This window comes from Xiphophorus couchianus, chromosome 16 (genome assembly GCF_001444195.1).
Source record: "Xiphophorus couchianus chromosome 16, X_couchianus-1.0, whole genome shotgun sequence".
In the NCBI taxonomy this organism is placed as follows: domain Eukaryota; kingdom Metazoa; phylum Chordata; class Actinopteri; order Cyprinodontiformes; family Poeciliidae; genus Xiphophorus; species Xiphophorus couchianus.
The window spans coordinates 11980167-11998341 of NC_040243.1; the positions used below are offsets into that span (position 1 = coordinate 11980167).

Genomic DNA, 18175 nt, shown 5'->3' on the forward strand with positions numbered 1-18175 from the left:
TCTTAAACTTCGAGAAATAAACATGTTCACATCTCCTGAGGGTTTATACAATGAAAGCACAACAGAAATGGCTCAAATTTTAATGCAGTAAACAACAATTATAAGTATGAAAAAACTATTAAGTCAGTTGTGATTTATGTACATAAATGACTGTTTGTGTCGATGACACACAGGAGTACACAGCAGCTGTTGTGGCTTTCTATAACTGAGACCCAGAAAAAAAAAAGTTTTTGAATTTTTTTTTTTTACACTACATGACTCTTTGGAGTGAAAAAACATCACTACAATTGAAAAAGTTTCAAAACATGTTATTATTTATTTATTACAGTATGTCCTTTGGAGAGGACATCGGGACTCTCTTGTGGCAAATATGAACACATTTCGAGGCCCAGGATGTCCTCTCTAAGGACCAACAGGATTTAACACAGTGGCATGTATGGTTTCAGAGTTATGAACAAAAAAACCTATGTCCTCCACAGAGGACAAAAATGTATTGCTGGGTCTCAGGAGGATAAATACTGGTAGCTGTCTTTTGTATTAGTATTATAGATTAACCACACAGATAGATGTTCAAGCCTTTATTTCTGTTAGAATTTTTCTGCTTAGAACAAATAAGAACACATAATTTAAAATTAGAATACCACATTAGATCAACATAAAACATTTTTAATAGAAAGGTGGGTTTAATCAAAAATATGGTTAATACCTGCTTAAAGACTATTTTTAAAAGGTACCTTGAATCTAAAAGAAAAAGCCTCAGAGGAACTAAGATATTTTAAATTATTATTAATTAATATTTAATTATTTTTAATTATTTATTATGACTGGAAAAACCTTAATATTTTCCTTCATTCTTCACTGCCGACTGATGGCACAGAGCTCATGAGGAGAAGGAGGGATGGTGAATCCCACCGCTGGAGTCAGATCCAGATCATTTTCAGAAACTCCAGGTGGAGGCATGAAACGAAAACGCTGAAGGAGTGAGGTGAAGAAGAGGAAAACCTCCATCCTTGCCAGACTCTCTCCTATACACGCCCTGCGACCTGCAAGAAGAAAACATTTAACATAAATTTAACATATTTTAATCCAGTCATGGCTGATAGTGTGTATCTGAGTAAAACAAAAAAAGACAGAGTTGTTCTACCTGCAGAAAATGGCAGAAAGGCATCTCTCTTAATAAATCTTCCCTCCTTGTCCAAAAAGTGAGAAGGGTTGAAGGTGTGAGGGCTCTCCCATTCACTTTCATCATACAGAACAGATGTAAGGAGGGGAATCACAGTAGTTCCCTGAAGACAAAATATGAGCAGGATCATCATAAATTTGGAAATATTTTTTGTTGAAAGCCCAGAAATATTTCCCACTTCCTCACCGCTTTAATGAAGTATTTCTGAAAGGTAACATATTGACTGGTTTTGTGTGGGATCGCCATAGGAACGATGTTACCAAGCCGCTGTATCTCATGGATGACAGCATCAGTGTACGGCAGATTTTTACGGTCTTCCACATGAACCTCATGACTTCCAACCACCCTGGTCAGCTCCTCCTGAACTTGGTCTGCAGTAAACAAGAAGGAAATGATCAACAGTTCTCCCTCGAGGGATCACAGTTACCACAAAAAATAGGCAAAATGCAAACCTAATGGTTAACAGTTTACCAGAGTTGATGGAAATCTCTAAACCTTGTATTTGTCTTTAAGCCTTAAGTCAAAATGTTAAACCAAATAAAGAACCTAATGTTAAAGTTTATGTGAAGCTTTGCTTTTCCTTTTTGCAGATCAACCATTAAAGCTATGTGAACTTTACTGAAAGCCAAGGTTAAAATTTCCAAATTTGAACGTTGGCCCCTACAATGGTAAGCAAGGAAATTATTTGCTCCGACCAGGATTTAAAGGATACAATGTTTTTTTCATGTAGAGATCATTTCTGCTTATGTTGATTCAAAACATCCAAATAATCAAAATAGATCTTAAAATAAGGACTATATCACTTTGTGGTGTTTTATCACATTAATCGTTATAAACATTCACTGCCAATATCTGAAACAGGACGTAGCTTTACTAGAACCATCCTGCCTTCAAAATGTAACATATCCACACTTGCTAAAATTTGCTGAAAATAGAAAGAAAAAAAATGAAAGATGTAATTGTATCTTTTTACCCTAAATTTAATAAAGTGTAAAAAAAAATAAATAAATAAGGGTTGTGAATGTTTTGGCAAGGCACTATAGCACTACTGGAACTTACACTGTAACATTTAAATGTAGAAACAATGCTGCAAATCATGTTTTTTAGATGCAGATAAAATATCCCAGATATGTTCTCCTCTTTATTACCTTGAATTTGTGGATACTTTGCCATGAGCAGCAAACACCACCTCAGTGTTGCAGCTGTGGTGTCGGTTCCAGCAGAAAACAGGTTCATCACTGTAAATATCAGATTCTCCTCAGTGAACTGAATGTCTTTGACACAAGAGTCCTGGAAGGAAAATATACATGAGACAGGTGTGTTTGAAAAAAGAAGACTGTGTGAATACTGTACCTGTGGCAAACATGTTTTATGATGCCATTATTCTTTAAAAATAGATTTGTGTTGCCTTGCCTCGTCTTTCTGCTTTCGAATCAGAAAACAATCCACCAGTCCTCTGCAAATCTGAGGGTTGAGTGTCTCCTTCAATTTCTGTGTTATATCCTCCACATCTCTGATCGTCTTTTCAGTGTTTTTTAAAATCACCTGACGGTTTTTTATCCATCTGACCAGCCGGGGAAATGTACTGTAGAGCTTTAAATTAAGAAAGATACATTTTAAAAAATCCATACTTATTAAATTTTAAAGGAGTCAAAATGAACTTGAGCAAAGAGTAAAGTCTTGTTGGAACGCAGCTTTAAGAGGTCTATATGCTAAATGTGGTGGAACATTAATATCAGAAATATACCACATATTGCAACCACCACCAACAACAATATCAACTTCTTATTGGCAGCAAGACCCTGCAAAGATACGCAGCAAGGGCAGGTAGTTGATTTAAAGAACAGAAGGATGGAGCTAAATAAAGGACAATCCTTGAGGAAGACATGTTAGAGATAAATACAAAAAGATGTCAAATTTGTACATGTTAATACATTTTAAAACTATATGTCTGCTCATTCTTACACCTCACAGTTTGTGCACCACATTGTGTTGGTTTTTCACATAAAACCCTAAGAAACAAAATAAAATCAAGGATGTGATTGTAAAATCACAAAATAAAAATCCCAAATCCAAAATTTGTCTTTTATGGGAATTTAGTTTAAAACTTTAGGGTCACAAAATAAAATTCCAAAATTTGTTTTTAATGGGAATTTAGTTTTAAACTTTTGGGTATTTTTATGCATGTAAAATACTATGTGTTGCATCTGTAAGCTCATTGTTTGGACTTCAGACAATCATTTAAGTCTCTGCCTTTCACACAGATAACATTCATCAATATATACTCTGCTAAAGTCTCTCTTTGGCTCCCAGTGTATTATTTACAAAGTTGCTTAAGTGAAACATTAAGCTTACCTGAATTCCTGTAGTGCCAAATAGACTTATAGACTCATTGACCCGACTAACCAGGTTTCTGAATCGAAGATTATCATAATCAAATCTGCTTCCAAACACTATTGAGGAGATGATGTTGGATGTTGCATAATTTACTGGATGGGATGTATTAAATGGTTTCCCTGTGGAGCAAGAGTCATTGTTTTATTTTTTGAGGACACTTAAGTTACAAAGGAATGTAAATTAGTCCACTGCAACAATGATTAAATCGATTAAATGACTAGTTTAGCATCATGTTACCTTTATAACTCTCAAACACTTGAATGAGGTGTCCACACTCCTCTAAGATTTTCTCCTCTGCAACTCTCTTCCCCATCCCAAAGTCTTTCAGGGTGCTGAGGGCAAAACGACGCATCTCTTTCCACGTTTCTCCATTTGAAAACAGAATTCCTTATACAGTTCATAGAAATCAAAATCAATTTATGATTGTGAATGATGCATTTGCAAGTACAAAGTCCATTTGATTGTTATGAAAATGATTAAACAAAATATATGGGTACTGTGCTTTGCAGGACTCAGAAATGTACAATACTCATACCTCTTACAGACCTTTTCAATGTCTTGTAAAGTCACAGAAACAAATTTCAGTCTGTTAGTCTACTTTGGCTTTAAATGAGGTGGAGCTTAATATATAGAGGAATGGGAACAATTTTATCTGTGTGTGTATGCTGTGTTTTTACAGTGGCACACTGTAATGAAATCAACTGAGACCAATGTCCTTCAGAAGTTATGTAATTAGTAAGATTAGTAGAATAGTGTAGATTTCTGTCTCAGTTTACAGCTCCTCAGAGACTGGTTAAAGAACATTTGTGGACAAACAGCACCACTAAGACAAAATAACACAGTAGACAACAGAGATGAAGTTGTGATGAAGTTTGTACAAAATATCCTAAGCTATTAATATCTCACAGATAAATGTTGAAACGTCTAAGAAATGTATGGAGTTTGGAACAACTGCAAACCTTACAAAATATGACCACTCACCTTAAATAAATATACTTTAAACACTGGAGGAGCTGCAAAGATTAACAACTCATTTCAGAAAATCAGTTTACAGAGACATGCAGGAGGGGCACAAAAAACCCGTCATTGTGAAAAGAAAGCATTGTGAAGCGGCCAAGATGGGGATCAGTGCCTCCAAATCCGAGGCCATGGTCTTGAGCCGGAAAAGGGTAGAGTGCCGTCTCCGGGTCAGGGGGGGTGTCCTGCCCCAAGTGGAGGAGTTTAAGTATCTCGGGATCTTGTTCACGAATGGGGGAAGAAGGGAGCGGGAGATCGACAGGCGGATTGGCGCAGCGTCTGCTGTCAAGCGGGCGCTGTACCGGTCCGTCATGGTGAAGAGAGAGCTGAGCCAAAAAGCGAAGCTCTCGATTTACCGGTCGATCTACGTTCCCACCCTCATCTATGGTCATGAGCTTTGGGTCATGACCGAAAGAACGAGATCGCGGATACAAGCGGCCGAAATGGGTTTTCTCCGTAGGGTGGCTGGGCTCTCCCTTAGAGATAGGGTGAGAAGCTCAGTCATCCGGGAGGGACTCAGAGTAGAGCCGCTGCTCCTTCACATCGAGAGGAGCCAGTTGAGGTGGCTTGGGCATCTGGTCAGGATGCCTCCTGGACGCCTCCCTGGTGAGGTGTTCCAGGCACGTCCCACCGGGAGGAGGCCCCGAGGAAGACCCAGGACACGCTGGAGAGACTATGTCTCTCGGCTGGCCTGGGAACGCCTCGGGATTCCCCCGGAAGAGCTAGAAGAAGTGGCCGGGGAGAGGGAAGTCTGGGCCTCCCTTCTGAAGCTGCTACCCCCGCGACCCGACCTCGGATAAGCGGAAGAAGATGGATGGATGGATGGATGGATGTGAAAAGAAAATGATTGACTTCCTTTGAGAATCTTTAGCACAACTTCAAAATCAATGTTTACTGACACTCTGCACAGTTTGACTGAGCTTCAGCTATTTTGCAAAAATTTCAGTTCAGTTTCTATGGTAGACGTTTAGCACTGGTAACTGCGTCCCGAAAAACCCTGATTAAAAATGGATGACAACTTTAGCAGATTTTCCTTTGTTGAAAAAACAAAGTTTTTCATCTGCTTCCAAATTCTGCACTATTTTTTCATACAATTACAATGAAATTCCGAGAAGTTGGAGGTTGTGCTGAGAGAAAAGGTTTTAGTACTGTCCATACTGTTACAAACTTTGTTATATGTTAATTTGTTATCTTACCATGTCCTTTGTTTATTTCATCAAATATAGGTCCAATTTCTCTTTCTCCAAATTCCTCTGCACAGTTGATCAGAGCCTCTCTGACTGTCCTGTACCCGGCGAGAACAACCACTTTTTTTGGTCCAAGATAAATAGTAAACACAGATCCATATTTCTTGGAAAGCTGAATGGATGAAAACAGGAGAAAAAAATGAAACAGAGATCAAACATGTTGCAGAAAATATTACACTGCAGCTTAAGTCAGAGCCAACCTCACACAGTGTTTTGTAGGGTCTCTGGAGATCAAGCTGCAGCAGGTTGCCAAGCAGAGGCAGAGGCTTTGGTCCTGGAGGTTCTTTACCCGTTTCTCTGGAGGAAGAATCAACAGAAACAAAATAAAGGATAATCAATAGGAGACCTACTCCAAGTACAGTGGTAGGACTGGAGAAAAGAAAGAAACTAAAACCCTTCAAAGTCTCCATGGTCTCAGCTGCTTAAAGTTTCCTGGTCTGAGTCTACAGCTCAGGCAGAGAGGAGTTTATGTACCTGTGGGTGTGTTGCTTCACCTATAGGTTGGCTCTGCATTGGCCACACTCAATTTACCTACTGTATGTGCATCATTGTGCTTAAGCAGTGGCCTCAACTTCCTGAGTTCTTTTACTCCACTCCATCCCTGAAGCTTTGAGGGAGTGAATCTGTCACTCCACCTGAATTTGACGGAACTAAATCTGTCATGTTTCCTCTACAGTTGTACTGACAAATGATTTTACGTTTATTTGTGTTTTGGTCTCTTATATATGCTCTTCTGTGAATAGTTTGTGATATGCTGTGCTTTGTTTTGATGTGTACATTTCATGGTGGTGTTGACAGTGAACACGTAGGTGACCTCAAACATTATTTCATCCAACAACATCATTGTTCCATGGTTTTGCTATTTGTGGATAATGGCTCTCACTGTGGTCCGTTGGAGTCACAAAGCAAAATGGCCTTGAAAGCCTTTCCAGACCGACTGTCTTTCTCATGTGTTCCTCCATTTCTTCGGATCTGGGCATGATTTCTAGCTTTTTAGGATTTTTGGTATATTTCACTTTAACAGGCAGATTTCATTTCAGTGATATCTTATTTGAGAACAGGTGTGGGACTAATCAGGCTTGAATGTGGCTAGAGACAGTGAAGTAAGGTGTGATAAACCACAGTTATGGTTTAACTGGGGATTATTAATGTTCACACAGGAGTTCCCTTAATAAATACTTTCATTTAAAATATGCATTTCATGTTTAATTGTGATGTCATTGACTAATATTTAAATTGTTTTAATGTTCTGAAACAAGTGTCACAAACATGCAAAAAATAAAGAATCTTAAAGGAGCAAACACTTTTTCATACAACTGAAACTTTTGGGTAGTGTTTTTGTGTTAGATGGTAGATAAATCATCTCCTAGCGGAGCTTACACTTCAGGTGATGTCCTGTTGTTGGAAAAAATTCAAAGTGACAGCTGCTTGTTTTGCAATTACAGATGGTAGAACATTAATAGTCACGTTCAAGGTGGGAGGGGTGCTGCTAGGGCATCAGGTGTGACAGATAATGACTGGCTTGTGTACATTAACACCATTCTTCAATGTTCACACCAAATTTGGCAGCACAACTCTTTGGCACCTTCCAACAAAACTAACAACAAAGTACCTCTCACTGAGCTAGGTTGTGTCCTCTCATCACACCTCTTTCCATACATGGTAACAGTAAGCATTTTACCTTATAACTCATCAAAATTAAATATATTTGTTCCTTTTAATCAATCAATCAAGTTTATTTGTATCACAGATTTCAGCAGCAAGACAGTTCAAAGTGCTTTACATAAGAACACATTACACTTTACATTACATTTATAAAGAAAACACCATACAGTCAAGAAGTGAACAAATATTTTGATGAGTTTGATGAGCTATCACCAAAATCATACACGTCAAATATGTTGGTCAGTGTTTCATTTATTGTGAATCCACCCAAAACAACAAACCTCATCTCCACAAGTAAGCTCGTTCCATTTACCTGTTAGTACTCCCGTTTCCGACGGCTTTTGAACTCATCTCATCCTGCTCTGCTTCACATAGTGTGCCGATCGCTCCGTGAGCCCATTCCTTCCCTGGACCAGACCCGTCACTCTATGTTCATCATTTATTGTGTTCACAATAAACTCACTTATTCATATGCAACTTCTCCTGTCTTGTGTTCTGCATGTTAGAAAACTGGTACCCATCATGACATTAAAATGTACTTAACTTACAAAAGGAATATGAATTAGTAGACTACAACAATGATTAAACCATTTCAGTGAAGAATTTTATGTCTGTTTATTAGAGAAACACACCATTATGTTATACCTTTATAACTCTCAAACACTTGAATGAGGTGTCCACACTCCTCTAAGATTTTCTTCTCTGCAACTCTCTTCCCCATCCCAAAGTCTTTCAGGGTGCTGAGGGCAAAACGACGCATCTCTTTCCATGTTTCTCCATTTGAAAACAGAATTCCTTATACAGTCGACAGAACTCATAATCAATTTTGAACTTTGTCTCAATGTTTTGTCAAGTTACAAAAACAAACATTTCATTGGCAATTTTACTGTGATAGACCAACAATAAGTAATGATGCTTTATGCCACCACAGCATGCCCAAAATATGACATTTTCTATCCACAAAGCATCACAAAGGAAGTTACCACAATGAATGGGTAGAAAATTGCAGCTTTACTGTTCATGTCTGATTTAAGTAAGTGTAAAAGAGTACTTGTACTTCAAAGACTTTTTCTCACATCCAGTGCTTCCCCTGTTGAAGCTAATAGAGGCTCCTGTGGCAAACTGGCCATGGTGTGTCCTCTCAATTGCTTTCCATATACGGTAACAGTAACATTTACCATTTTAACTCATCAAAATTATATATATTTGTTCATTTGTTTTGTTACTATACCATTTGTTTTTCAATTTCTGAAAAAGATCTTCTAAGGGGCAAGGTTCAGAATAAACTATCATAAATTATTACTTGCTCTGTAAATTTCCTATGTCATAAGTATTTGGAAACTAATGGAGTCATCATCTACATAAGTCAGTGAAATTAACGCAGTGAAAATAGGAGGGATAAAGCCTATAACTAAAAAAAATAAAAGTAATCAAATTCCTAAAATAAAGTGCACAAATTATAGTAACACAGAGACATCTAGAGTAAAGATATGCAAAAGTAACATCAGTGTTCTGGTAGAGAGACCAACTACAATCTAGTGATTCATTCTTCACTGCCGACTGATGGCACAGAGCTCATGAGGAGAAGGAGGGCTGGTGAATCCCACCGCTGGAGTCAGATCCAGATCATCTTCAGAAACTCCAGGTGGAGGAATGAAACGAAAATGTTGAAGGAGAGAGGTGAAGAAGAGGAAAATCTCCATCCTTGCCAGACTCTCACCTAGACACACCCTGCGACCTGCAACGAGAAAACATGTAATGCATTTTAATCCAAACATGAATGGCAAAGATTATCTGATTGATTAAAAAGCTGCTGGAGTTGTTCTACCTGCAGAAAATGGTAAAAAAGCATCTCTCTTGATAAATCTTCCCTCCTTGTCCAAGAAATGAGAAGGGTTGAAGGTGTGAGGGCTCTCCCATTCACTCTCATCATACAGAACAGATGTAAGGAGGGGAATCACAGTAGTTCCCTGAAGACAATAATACGAGCATGATCATCTGGAAGATATTGTCTGTTGGAAGCCTAGAAATATTTTCATCCTGCTCACCTTTTTGATAAAATATCCATGAAAGGTGACATCTCGACTGGTTTTGTGTGGGATCGCCATAGGAGCGATGTTACCGAGCCGCTGTATCTCATGGATGACAGCATCAGTGTACGGCAGATTTTTACGGTCTTCCACATGAACCTCACGGCTTCCAACCACCCTGGTCAGCTCCTCCTGAACCTGGTCTGCAGTAAACAAGAAGGAAATGATCTACAGTTCTCCCTCGAGGGATCACAGTTACCACAAATACTGTATTTTTGTTGAAGTTTAGCAGATGTAATATTCTACAGTTTCTATTTCCAGATGAAAACGTTGAAACCTTCTAACTTTTACATATTGAGAAAGAATATTGCAATAACTAAAAAACTTAAGCATCCTGCATAAAATTAGCCATTAAAGTCTACATGCTTCACTGGGAATGATATGACGGAATTTTGCATCGACAGGTTGAATACAAACTTTTGTACAGAGATTACTTTATTTCCAAAGAGCCAAGTTTATATTTCACACTTTAAGAGAAGAACAGAAAGCTCATACCAAATATTCAAATATAGCACCATAATAATAATAATAATATATATACTGTATATAACAATGGTTATAATGATAATAATATCCTCTACATTCATTTTGATCTCAAAGAGCTACAAAGGTCTGAAAAATTTTCTTCTAGATATAGAGAAAATAACCCAAATGTTTTCTTGTCTTTCATACCCTGAATTTGTGGATACTTTGCCATGAGCAGCAAACCCCACCTCAGTGTTGCCGCTGTGGTGTCGGTTCCAGCACCAAACAGGTTTGACACTGTATATAACAGGTTCTCCTCAGTGAACTGAGTGTCTTTGACACAAGAGTCCTAAAAAGAAAACTGTGTGAATACTGTACTTGTGGCAAACATGTTTAATGTTGCCATTATTCTTTAAAAATAGATTTGTGTTGCCTTGCCTCATCTTTCTGCTTTTGAATCAGAAAACAGTCGATCAGTCCTCTGCATATCTGAGGGTTGAGTGTCTCTTTCAGTTTCTGGGTTAAATCCTTAATTTTTCTCATCGTCGTTTCAGCATTTTTTAAAATAACATGACGGCTTTTTATCCATCCAACCAGCCGAGGAAATGTATTGTAGAGCTTCAAATTAAGCACAATATATTTTTGAAATATAAAAATGTATTACTACTACAATTATTTAAAATTTACAGTTTATTTAAGTATTTAACATTAAAGAGAGCTAAAGGACTTGTAGAATACCATTCAGTGATAAATAAAAATAGATGTAACATTTATATGAAAACACATTTTAAAACTATATGTGTGCTTATCCTTTCACCTCACATTTTGTGGACCACATTCTGATGGTCTATCACATAAAACCCCAAGAAACAAAATTCAATCAAGAATGTGGTTGTAAAATCACAAATTACGAACATTACATAAATCTAAATAGGTCTTTTATGGGAATTTAGTTTTAAACTTTGGGGTCTTTTAATACATTTAAAATATTGGGTGGCATAAGTCAGCTTAGTGTTTGGACTTCAGACAATAATTTAACAGTTTCTACCTTTCATATAGCTAACTTTGTCGTGGTCTACCATATACCAAGTTCAACTTAAGCAACGTGGTATATTTTTTACCAAGTTGGTAAATTATTTACCAAGTTGTTTAAGAGAGACATTAAGCTTACCTGGATTTCTGCCAAGCCAGATATCTTAATATTCTCAGTGATTCGACTAATCAAGCCTCTGAATTGAGGATCATCATATTCAAATCTGCTTCCAAACACGATGGAGGCGATGATGTTGGATGTTGCATTATTTGTTGGACAGGATGTGTTAAATGGTTTGCCTGTGGAGCAAGAGAGTTACTGTTTTATCTTGTCTGCTATTAAAATGTACTTAACTTACAAAAGGAATATGAATTAGTAGACTACAACAATGATTAAACCATTTCAGTGAAGAATTTTATGTCTGTTTCTTAGAGAAACACAGCATTTTTTTATACCTTTATAACTCTCAAACACTTGAATGAGGTGTCCACACTCCTCTAAGATTTTCTCCTCTGCAACTCTCTTCCCCATCCCAAAGTCTTTCAGGGTGCTGAGGGCAAAACGACGCATCTCTTTCCATGTTTCTCCATTTGAAAACAGAATTCCTTATACAGTAAACAGAACTCATAATCAATTTTGAACTTTGTCTCAATCTTTTGTCAAGTTGTTTAATTGGCAATTTTACTGTGATAGACCAACAATAAGTAGTTATGCTCTATGTAAACACAAAGCCCAGAAGTAAATTCTTTTAAAAAATCCCTGGAATACATTGTAAATGGATGTTCACAGACAAGCTCCATCCATTCTGACTGAGATTGGTCTGTTTTCCAAGAACAAAATTGCAAAAATGTTACTTCTGCAAAACCAGTACAAGTATAACTAAAAAAACTGAGCAAATGTCACATTTTTCAGATTTTCTTTTTTTTTTTTAAGTCATATGTATAATTTTCCTTTCACTTCTCAATTTATGCACTACTTTACGTTGATCTGTCACAGAGAAACCATATAATACATTGAAGTCAGTGGGTGTAATGAGAGAAAAGTGACAATGTCTAACAGTGGTTCATTAGCACTTTTGGAAAGATTTGTAATAATTTACTTCTGGACATACCACGATGTTTTGCTAAATCCGCAAACATAGGTGTGATTTCTCTTTCTCCAAACTCGTCTGCATTGCTGACCAGAGCCTCTCTGACTGTCCTGTACCCGGCTAGGACAACCACTTTTTTTGGTCCAAAATAAACTGTAAATACAGACCCATATTTCTTGGAAAGCTGAGTGAATGAAAACAGGAGAACAACATTTAAACAGAGATTAAATAGATTTAAATGTTGCTGTACAGTTTAAGTCAGAGCTCACCTCACACAGTGTTTTGTAGGGTCTCTGGAGATCAAGCTGCAGCAGGTTGCCAAGCAGAGGCAGAGGCTTTGGTCCTGGAGGCTCTTTACCCGTTTCTCTGGAGGAACCAACAGTCACCAAATAAAGGATTATGAAAAGGAGACCTACTCCAAGTACAGTGGTAGGACTGGAGAAAAGAAAGAAACCTAAATCTTTCAAAGTCTCCATGTTCTCAGCTGCTTACAATCTTCTGGTGTGAACGTTTAGCTAAGAACGTTTAGTCCTCTCTGTCTGTTTAGCTAAGACAGAGAGGACTTTATGTTCCTGTAGGATTGTTGTTCTCCGTTGGCCACGCCTATTTAACCTTTGTCCATTAACATGACGCTGATCTCAACTCTGGAGTTGGTTTACTCCACTTTGATGAATAAAAATATATATATATAAAATGGATTTATACTTTTACCACAAATATTTAATGCCAGGAACATTTTATCATTAATAAAGAACTGAGTCTGTCATGTTTCCTCTATTGTTGTACTGGCACAGTACAACAATAGACATTGTACTATGCCAGTACAACGATTAACAATAAACAATTTTATGTTTATTTGTGCTTTTTCTTTTGCATATATCCTCTTCTGTAAATCTTTGAAAGGTTCCTTGTCCTCAACTGTTCTGACTTTGCAAGTATTGACATAATAGTGTTTGCATTCCCCCCCCCCTTCCCTTTCACCTCCTGCCAGCTCATCCTCCCTCATGCACACACAACCTTGTGCCACACAGACCTCGTATTTGAAACAATTTAATTATAGCAAGTCACAAACTACTAAATTTGCCTGATCCTCAGTGGAGGAATTCTTTAAATATGTGAGATTTAGTTAATGAAGAGAAAAAAATTATTTGTTCACATTACTGTATATCCATGTTAAAGTCTCTACTTTATTACATTGTAGAATTAGTTTTAATATACTTTCAATGGTTTTCAAAGTCCATTGTTAGTTTATTTTATTTTTTCAGTTCTTCTTTCATTCTATCAGCCTTTCAGACCAAAAGAGTATGTGTTGGATTTTTCTTCTGAGAGCCTTTTACCTTTGGAACAGCCATTCTGTATGACAAAGACTCACTAACATTATTCAATGTTTACCCAACATTGTGTAGCTCTAATACACATGTATACATTTATTTTTTATGTTGATTTGAGATTGTGTTACAGCATTAAAAGATGGATCAAATTTCCTAAAGATTTCTAAATTTTATTCTGCAGTATTTGTTATTTTTAATTGCATAATTGCTTTCCATATACAGTAACAGTTGCATTTTACCATTTTATCACATAAAAATTATACATATTTGTTCATTTTATTTTGCTCCTATTTCATGTTTTTCAACTTCTGAAAAAGAGATCTTGTAAGGGGTAATGTTCAGAGTAACCACTCTTTGTCATGTTCCGTGTTTTTCTGTGTTTATTTCAAGTTTTCTGTGTCTCTGTGTCTCCATGTTGTCCTGTTCTCCCCTCGATTACTCCCAGGTGTTTCTCGTTCCCTAATTACCTCCTGTGTATTTAGTGTCACCTGTGTGTCTGTGTCTTTGTCGGGTCCTTGTTGTTTGTTCGCTTCATACTGTCTAGCTGTTGTCTCATTGTGGCGTCTAGTCCCTTCGTGTAACCGGTTGCTACCGGCGTCGAGCCCTGGCTTCCGCTCGGCCGTGCTGCCCGGTGTTTGTGGACTGTTTTGGATTTTATGTTCATTAAATCATCATCATCATTCATCTACCTGGTTCCATCTGCGTCTGCCTCACCACCTTACATCCGCACTTCATGACACTCTTAAATTCTTATTACATGCTCTGTAAATTTAGTTTGCTTTGTCTTAAGTAAATAAAATGTAGTGATGTTACGTGATGTGCCGAGGCTTCGAGGCGTGTGTCGAGTAATGGACGGGGCGTTTCCGTAAAGGCTTGCTCCATTTAGGGGAGGAGCTGAAAACGATGACGTCCGAAGCCGCGGCTGTACCACGTGACTGCTTCGGGAAGTGGCTCAGATGTTGGCGCGGGGTTTGACAGCTTTAGAAACCCCACAGGCTCCATTCATAATGTGGGTTGTTGTAGGTGAGTTGCGGTCAGTTGAGAGAGTGGATAGAGTTTTGATAGTTTGGATGGCAGAGTTTGGATAGTGGTTATTTAGTTTGAGACAGTTAGTTTGGTATTTGGAGAGTTTAGGAGATAGATAGATAGATAGATAGATAGATAGGAGTAGGATGGAGCCGGCGAGAAAGAGGAGGATTTCCCCTATGTGGGAACATTTTGATTTGATAAGCCCTAACAAGGTAAGGTGAACTGAACATTTGCAGATGCATTATGTTTGCTTATGAGGAACTGTATTTTTCACTGTTTCTTATTTTCTGTAAAGGTGAGGTGTTTATTGTGCTCCAAGGAGTTGGGGTACAATAATGACACCTCATCCATGTAGTGTCAAAAAAGAGAAATTGTTTGAAACCAAAAACTGTGGAGAAATTGTTGTTTCTTAATAAAAATGCATGAAATCATCCAAGTTACACAATCATTAGCCTATTCACTACCCCCTCCCTAGTTCCACAAGCACTTTCACTGTCCTCTGCCTGATTAAGCCCAGGCCATTTTTCTACAGTCACAGAAAAACATTATTACACAACATGCCATATCACATGACACTACTATTTTGGGAATAATTACACACAGAGAATACATTCAAACAATATTTTATTATACACATATGTGTATACATAATTTATGTGGACAAATGATTTCGTCCTACACCTTTTGTGAAGTCATTCCCAAGAGCCATAATAGACAAAAATTCAATGCATCACACGTGTTAAGATACAGCTGGCTGTGATTATACACCTGGCCAGTAGGTGGTTTCGTGTGCACATGAAGCATCAAGAAATGAACCCTTTCTCGAACCAGTTGGCTCAAGTGGTTCAATGCCTCATGAGGCTTCATCTCACCATCACTAATAAAATGGAAACAAATTGAATCTCTTTATCATCTATATAAGTCAGTGAAATTAACTCAGTAGAAAGATACAGGGATAAGGCCAGTAACTAAAACAGTAAAAACTATCCAACTCTTTAAGTAAAGTGTTCAAATTAAAGAAGCATATTTAGAGCAAATTAAGAGTAAAGATATGCAGAAGTAACATATGATAGTAAGAACATCTACAATCTAGTGCTTCATTCTTCACTGCTGACTGATGGCACAGAGCTCATGAGGAGAAGGAGGGATGGTGAATCCCACCGCTGGAGTCAGATCCAGATCATCTTCAGAAACTCCAGGTGGAGGAATGAAACGAAAATGTTGAAGGAGTGAGGTGAAGAAGAGGAAGAATGACATCCTTGCTAGACACTCGCCAAAATAAGACCTGTGACCTGCAACAGGAAAACATGTAATGCATTTTAATCCAAACATGGATGGCAAAGATTATCTGATTTAACAAACTGCTGGAGAATCACAGTAGTTCCCTAAAGGCCAAAGCAAGCATGGTCATTTGGAAGATATTGTTTATTGGAAGACTAGAAATATTTCCCTCCTTCTCACCTCTTTGATAAAAAAAGCCCTGGAAGGTGGCATCTTGACAGGTTTTGTGTGGGATCGCCATAGGAACAAATTTATCAAGCCGGCCGCTGTATCTCACGGATGACAGAATCAGTGAAACAAAATAAAATCAAGGATATAGTTGTAAAATAACAAATTATTAAAATTCACAATGTATCTTTTATGGGAATTTAGTTTTAAACTTTTATGCATGTAAAATACTATGTGTTGCATCTGTAAGCTCATTGTTTGGACTTCAGACAATCATTTAAGTCTCTGCCTTTCACACAGATAACATTCATCAATACATACTCTGCTAAAGTCTCTCTTTGGCTCCCAGTGTATTATTTACAAAGTTGCTTAAGTGAAACATTAAGCTTACCTGAATTCCTGTAGTGCCAAATAGACTTATAGACTCATTGACCCGACTAACCAGGTTTCTGAATCAAAGATCATCATATTCAAATCTGCTTCCAAACACTATTGAGGAGATGATGTTGGATGTTGCATAATTTACTGGATGGGATGTATTAAATGGTTTCCCTGTGGAGCAAGAGTCATTGTTTTATCTTTTGAGGACACTTAAGTTACAAAGGAATGTAAATTAGTCCACTGCAACAATGATTAAATCGTTTAAATGACGAGTTTAGCATCATGTTACCTTTATAACTCTCAAACACTTGAATGAGGTGTCCACACTCCTCTAAGATTTTCTCCTCTGCAACTCTCTTCCCCATCCCAAAGTCTTTCAGGGTGCTGAGGGCAAAACGACACATCTCTTTCCACGTTTCTCCATTTGAAAACAGAATTCCTTATACAGTTCAGAGAAATCAAAATCAATTTGTGATTGTGAATGATGCATTTGCAAGTATGATGTCCGTATGATTGTTATGTAAAACATTTTTGAATAGTGTGCACTGGAAAAGTATTCATACCTCTTAGAGACATTGGAAGGTACAGAAACAAATTTCAGTCTATTTATCTGCTTTAGGCTTTGCATGAGGTAGAGATAAAAAACACATAATGCACAGAGGACAGGGAACAATTATATCTGCATTTGTATCTGGTCTTTTTACAGCATCACAAAAACATTAATGTAAGGGCAGAAATTAATTTGTGATGAAGGTTGTACAAAATATCCTTATCTCACAGATAAACTGTCCAATAATGTAAAAAATGTTTTGAACAACTGTAAACCTTACAAAATATGACCGTTCACCTTAAATAAATGTACTTTAAACACAGGAGGAGCTGAGAAGATTAACAACTCATTTGAGAAAATCCGTTTACCAAGATATTCGAGAGGGACACAAAAAAAGCCATTGTTAAAAGAAAGCTATAATCTAATTTTCCATTGTCCAGAACTGACTTCCTTTGAGAATCTTTAGCACACCTTCAAATATCTTGTTTACTGATGCTCTGCACAGAGTCTGACTGAACTACAGTAACTTTGGAGAAATTTATGTTCAGTTTCTGCTGTAGATGTGAGTGAATCTGTCACTCCATCTGAATCTGACGGAACTAAATCTGTCATGTTTCCTCTACAGTTGTGCTGGTAAATGATTTTATGTTTATTTGTGTTTTGGTCTTTTATATTTGCTCTTCTGTGAATAGTTTGTGATATGCTGTGCTTTGTTTTGATGTGTACATTTCATGGTGGTGTTGACAGTGAACACCTAGGTGACCTCAAACATTATTTCATCCAACAACATCATTGTTCCATGAATTTGATATTTGTGGATAATGGCTCTCACTGTGGTCCGTTGGAGTCACAAAGCAAAATGGCCTTGAAAGCCTTTCCAGACCGACTGTCTTTCTCATGTGTTCCTCCATTTCTTCGGATCTGTATGATTTCTAGCTTTTTAGGATTTTTGGTATATTTCACTTTAACAGGCAGATTTCATTTCAGTGATATCTTATTTGAGAACAGGTGTGGGACTAATCAGGCTTGAGTGTGGCTAGAGACAGTGAAGTAAGGTGTGATAAACCACAGTTATGGTTTAACTGGGGATTATTAATGTTCACACAGGATTTCCCTTAATTACAAATACTTTCATTTAAAATATGCATTTCATGTTTAATTGTGATGTCATTGACTAATATTTAAATTGTTTTAATGTTCTGAAACAACACTGTTAGCCTTTGCTGTATTTGTTACAGTTAAATACCA

The 18175-nt window shown here is 37.3% G+C and overlaps 2 protein-coding genes and 1 long non-coding RNA gene across 3 annotated transcripts; all 3 read right to left on the reverse strand.

Moving 5' to 3' along the window:
* Nucleotides 1–764: 764 nt before the first annotated feature.
* LOC114159530 (cytochrome P450 2K1-like) lies at nucleotides 765–6254 on the reverse strand. The gene is made up of 9 exons (XM_028041494.1): nucleotides 6045–6254; nucleotides 5794–5956; nucleotides 3818–3967; nucleotides 3539–3699; nucleotides 2597–2776; nucleotides 2332–2473; nucleotides 1370–1554; nucleotides 1145–1286; nucleotides 765–1043 (listed from the first exon to the last, which is right to left on the reverse strand). The coding sequence occupies exons 1-9, from the start codon at nucleotides 6252–6254 to the stop codon at nucleotides 856–858; spliced, it is 1521 nt and encodes a 506-aa protein (XP_027897295.1). The 3' UTR covers nucleotides 765–855.
* Nucleotides 6255–7743: 1489 nt separating this feature from the next.
* On the reverse strand, nucleotides 7744–16812 carry LOC114159533 (uncharacterized). The gene is made up of 2 exons (XR_003598605.1): nucleotides 16667–16812; nucleotides 7744–8154 (listed from the first exon to the last, which is right to left on the reverse strand). It is a non-coding gene; the product is annotated as an uncharacterized LOC114159533 (long non-coding RNA).
* LOC114159528 (cytochrome P450 2K4-like) lies at nucleotides 8379–12697 on the reverse strand. Its single transcript, XM_028041492.1, has 9 exons — nucleotides 12457–12697; nucleotides 12209–12371; nucleotides 11553–11702; nucleotides 11236–11396; nucleotides 10503–10682; nucleotides 10272–10413; nucleotides 9558–9742; nucleotides 9338–9479; nucleotides 8379–9247 (listed from the first exon to the last, which is right to left on the reverse strand). Exons 1-9 carry the CDS (start codon nucleotides 12661–12663, stop codon nucleotides 9060–9062), a joined length of 1518 nt encoding a protein of 505 aa, XP_027897293.1. The 5' UTR covers nucleotides 12664–12697; the 3' UTR covers nucleotides 8379–9059.
* Nucleotides 16813–18175: the final 1363 nt, after the last annotated feature.

Excerpts from the sequence above, each read along its gene's own strand:
- LOC114159530 (XM_028041494.1), bottom strand. The coding sequence starts at position 6,254 with ATGGAGACTTTGAAGGGTTTTAGTTTCTTTCTTTTCTCCAGTCCTACC. Across the intron at positions 3,968-5,793 it reads TGAAATAAACAAAGGACATG|GAATTCTGTTTTCAAATGGA; the intron begins GTAAGATAACAA and ends GAACTGTATAAG. Across the intron at positions 1,287-1,369 it reads AGAAATACTTCATTAAAGCG|GGAACTACTGTGATTCCCCT; the intron begins GTGAGGAAGTGG and ends TTTTGTCTTCAG.
- LOC114159528 (XM_028041492.1), bottom strand. The coding sequence starts at position 12,663 with ATGGAGACTTTGAAAGATTTAGGTTTCTTTCTTTTCTCCAGTCCTACC. Across the intron at positions 11,397-11,552 it reads AGTGTTTGAGAGTTATAAAG|GCAAACCATTTAACACATCC; the intron begins GTATAAAAAAAT and ends CTTGCTCCACAG. Across the intron at positions 9,480-9,557 it reads ATGGATATTTTATCAAAAAG|GGAACTACTGTGATTCCCCT; the intron begins GTGAGCAGGATG and ends TATTGTCTTCAG.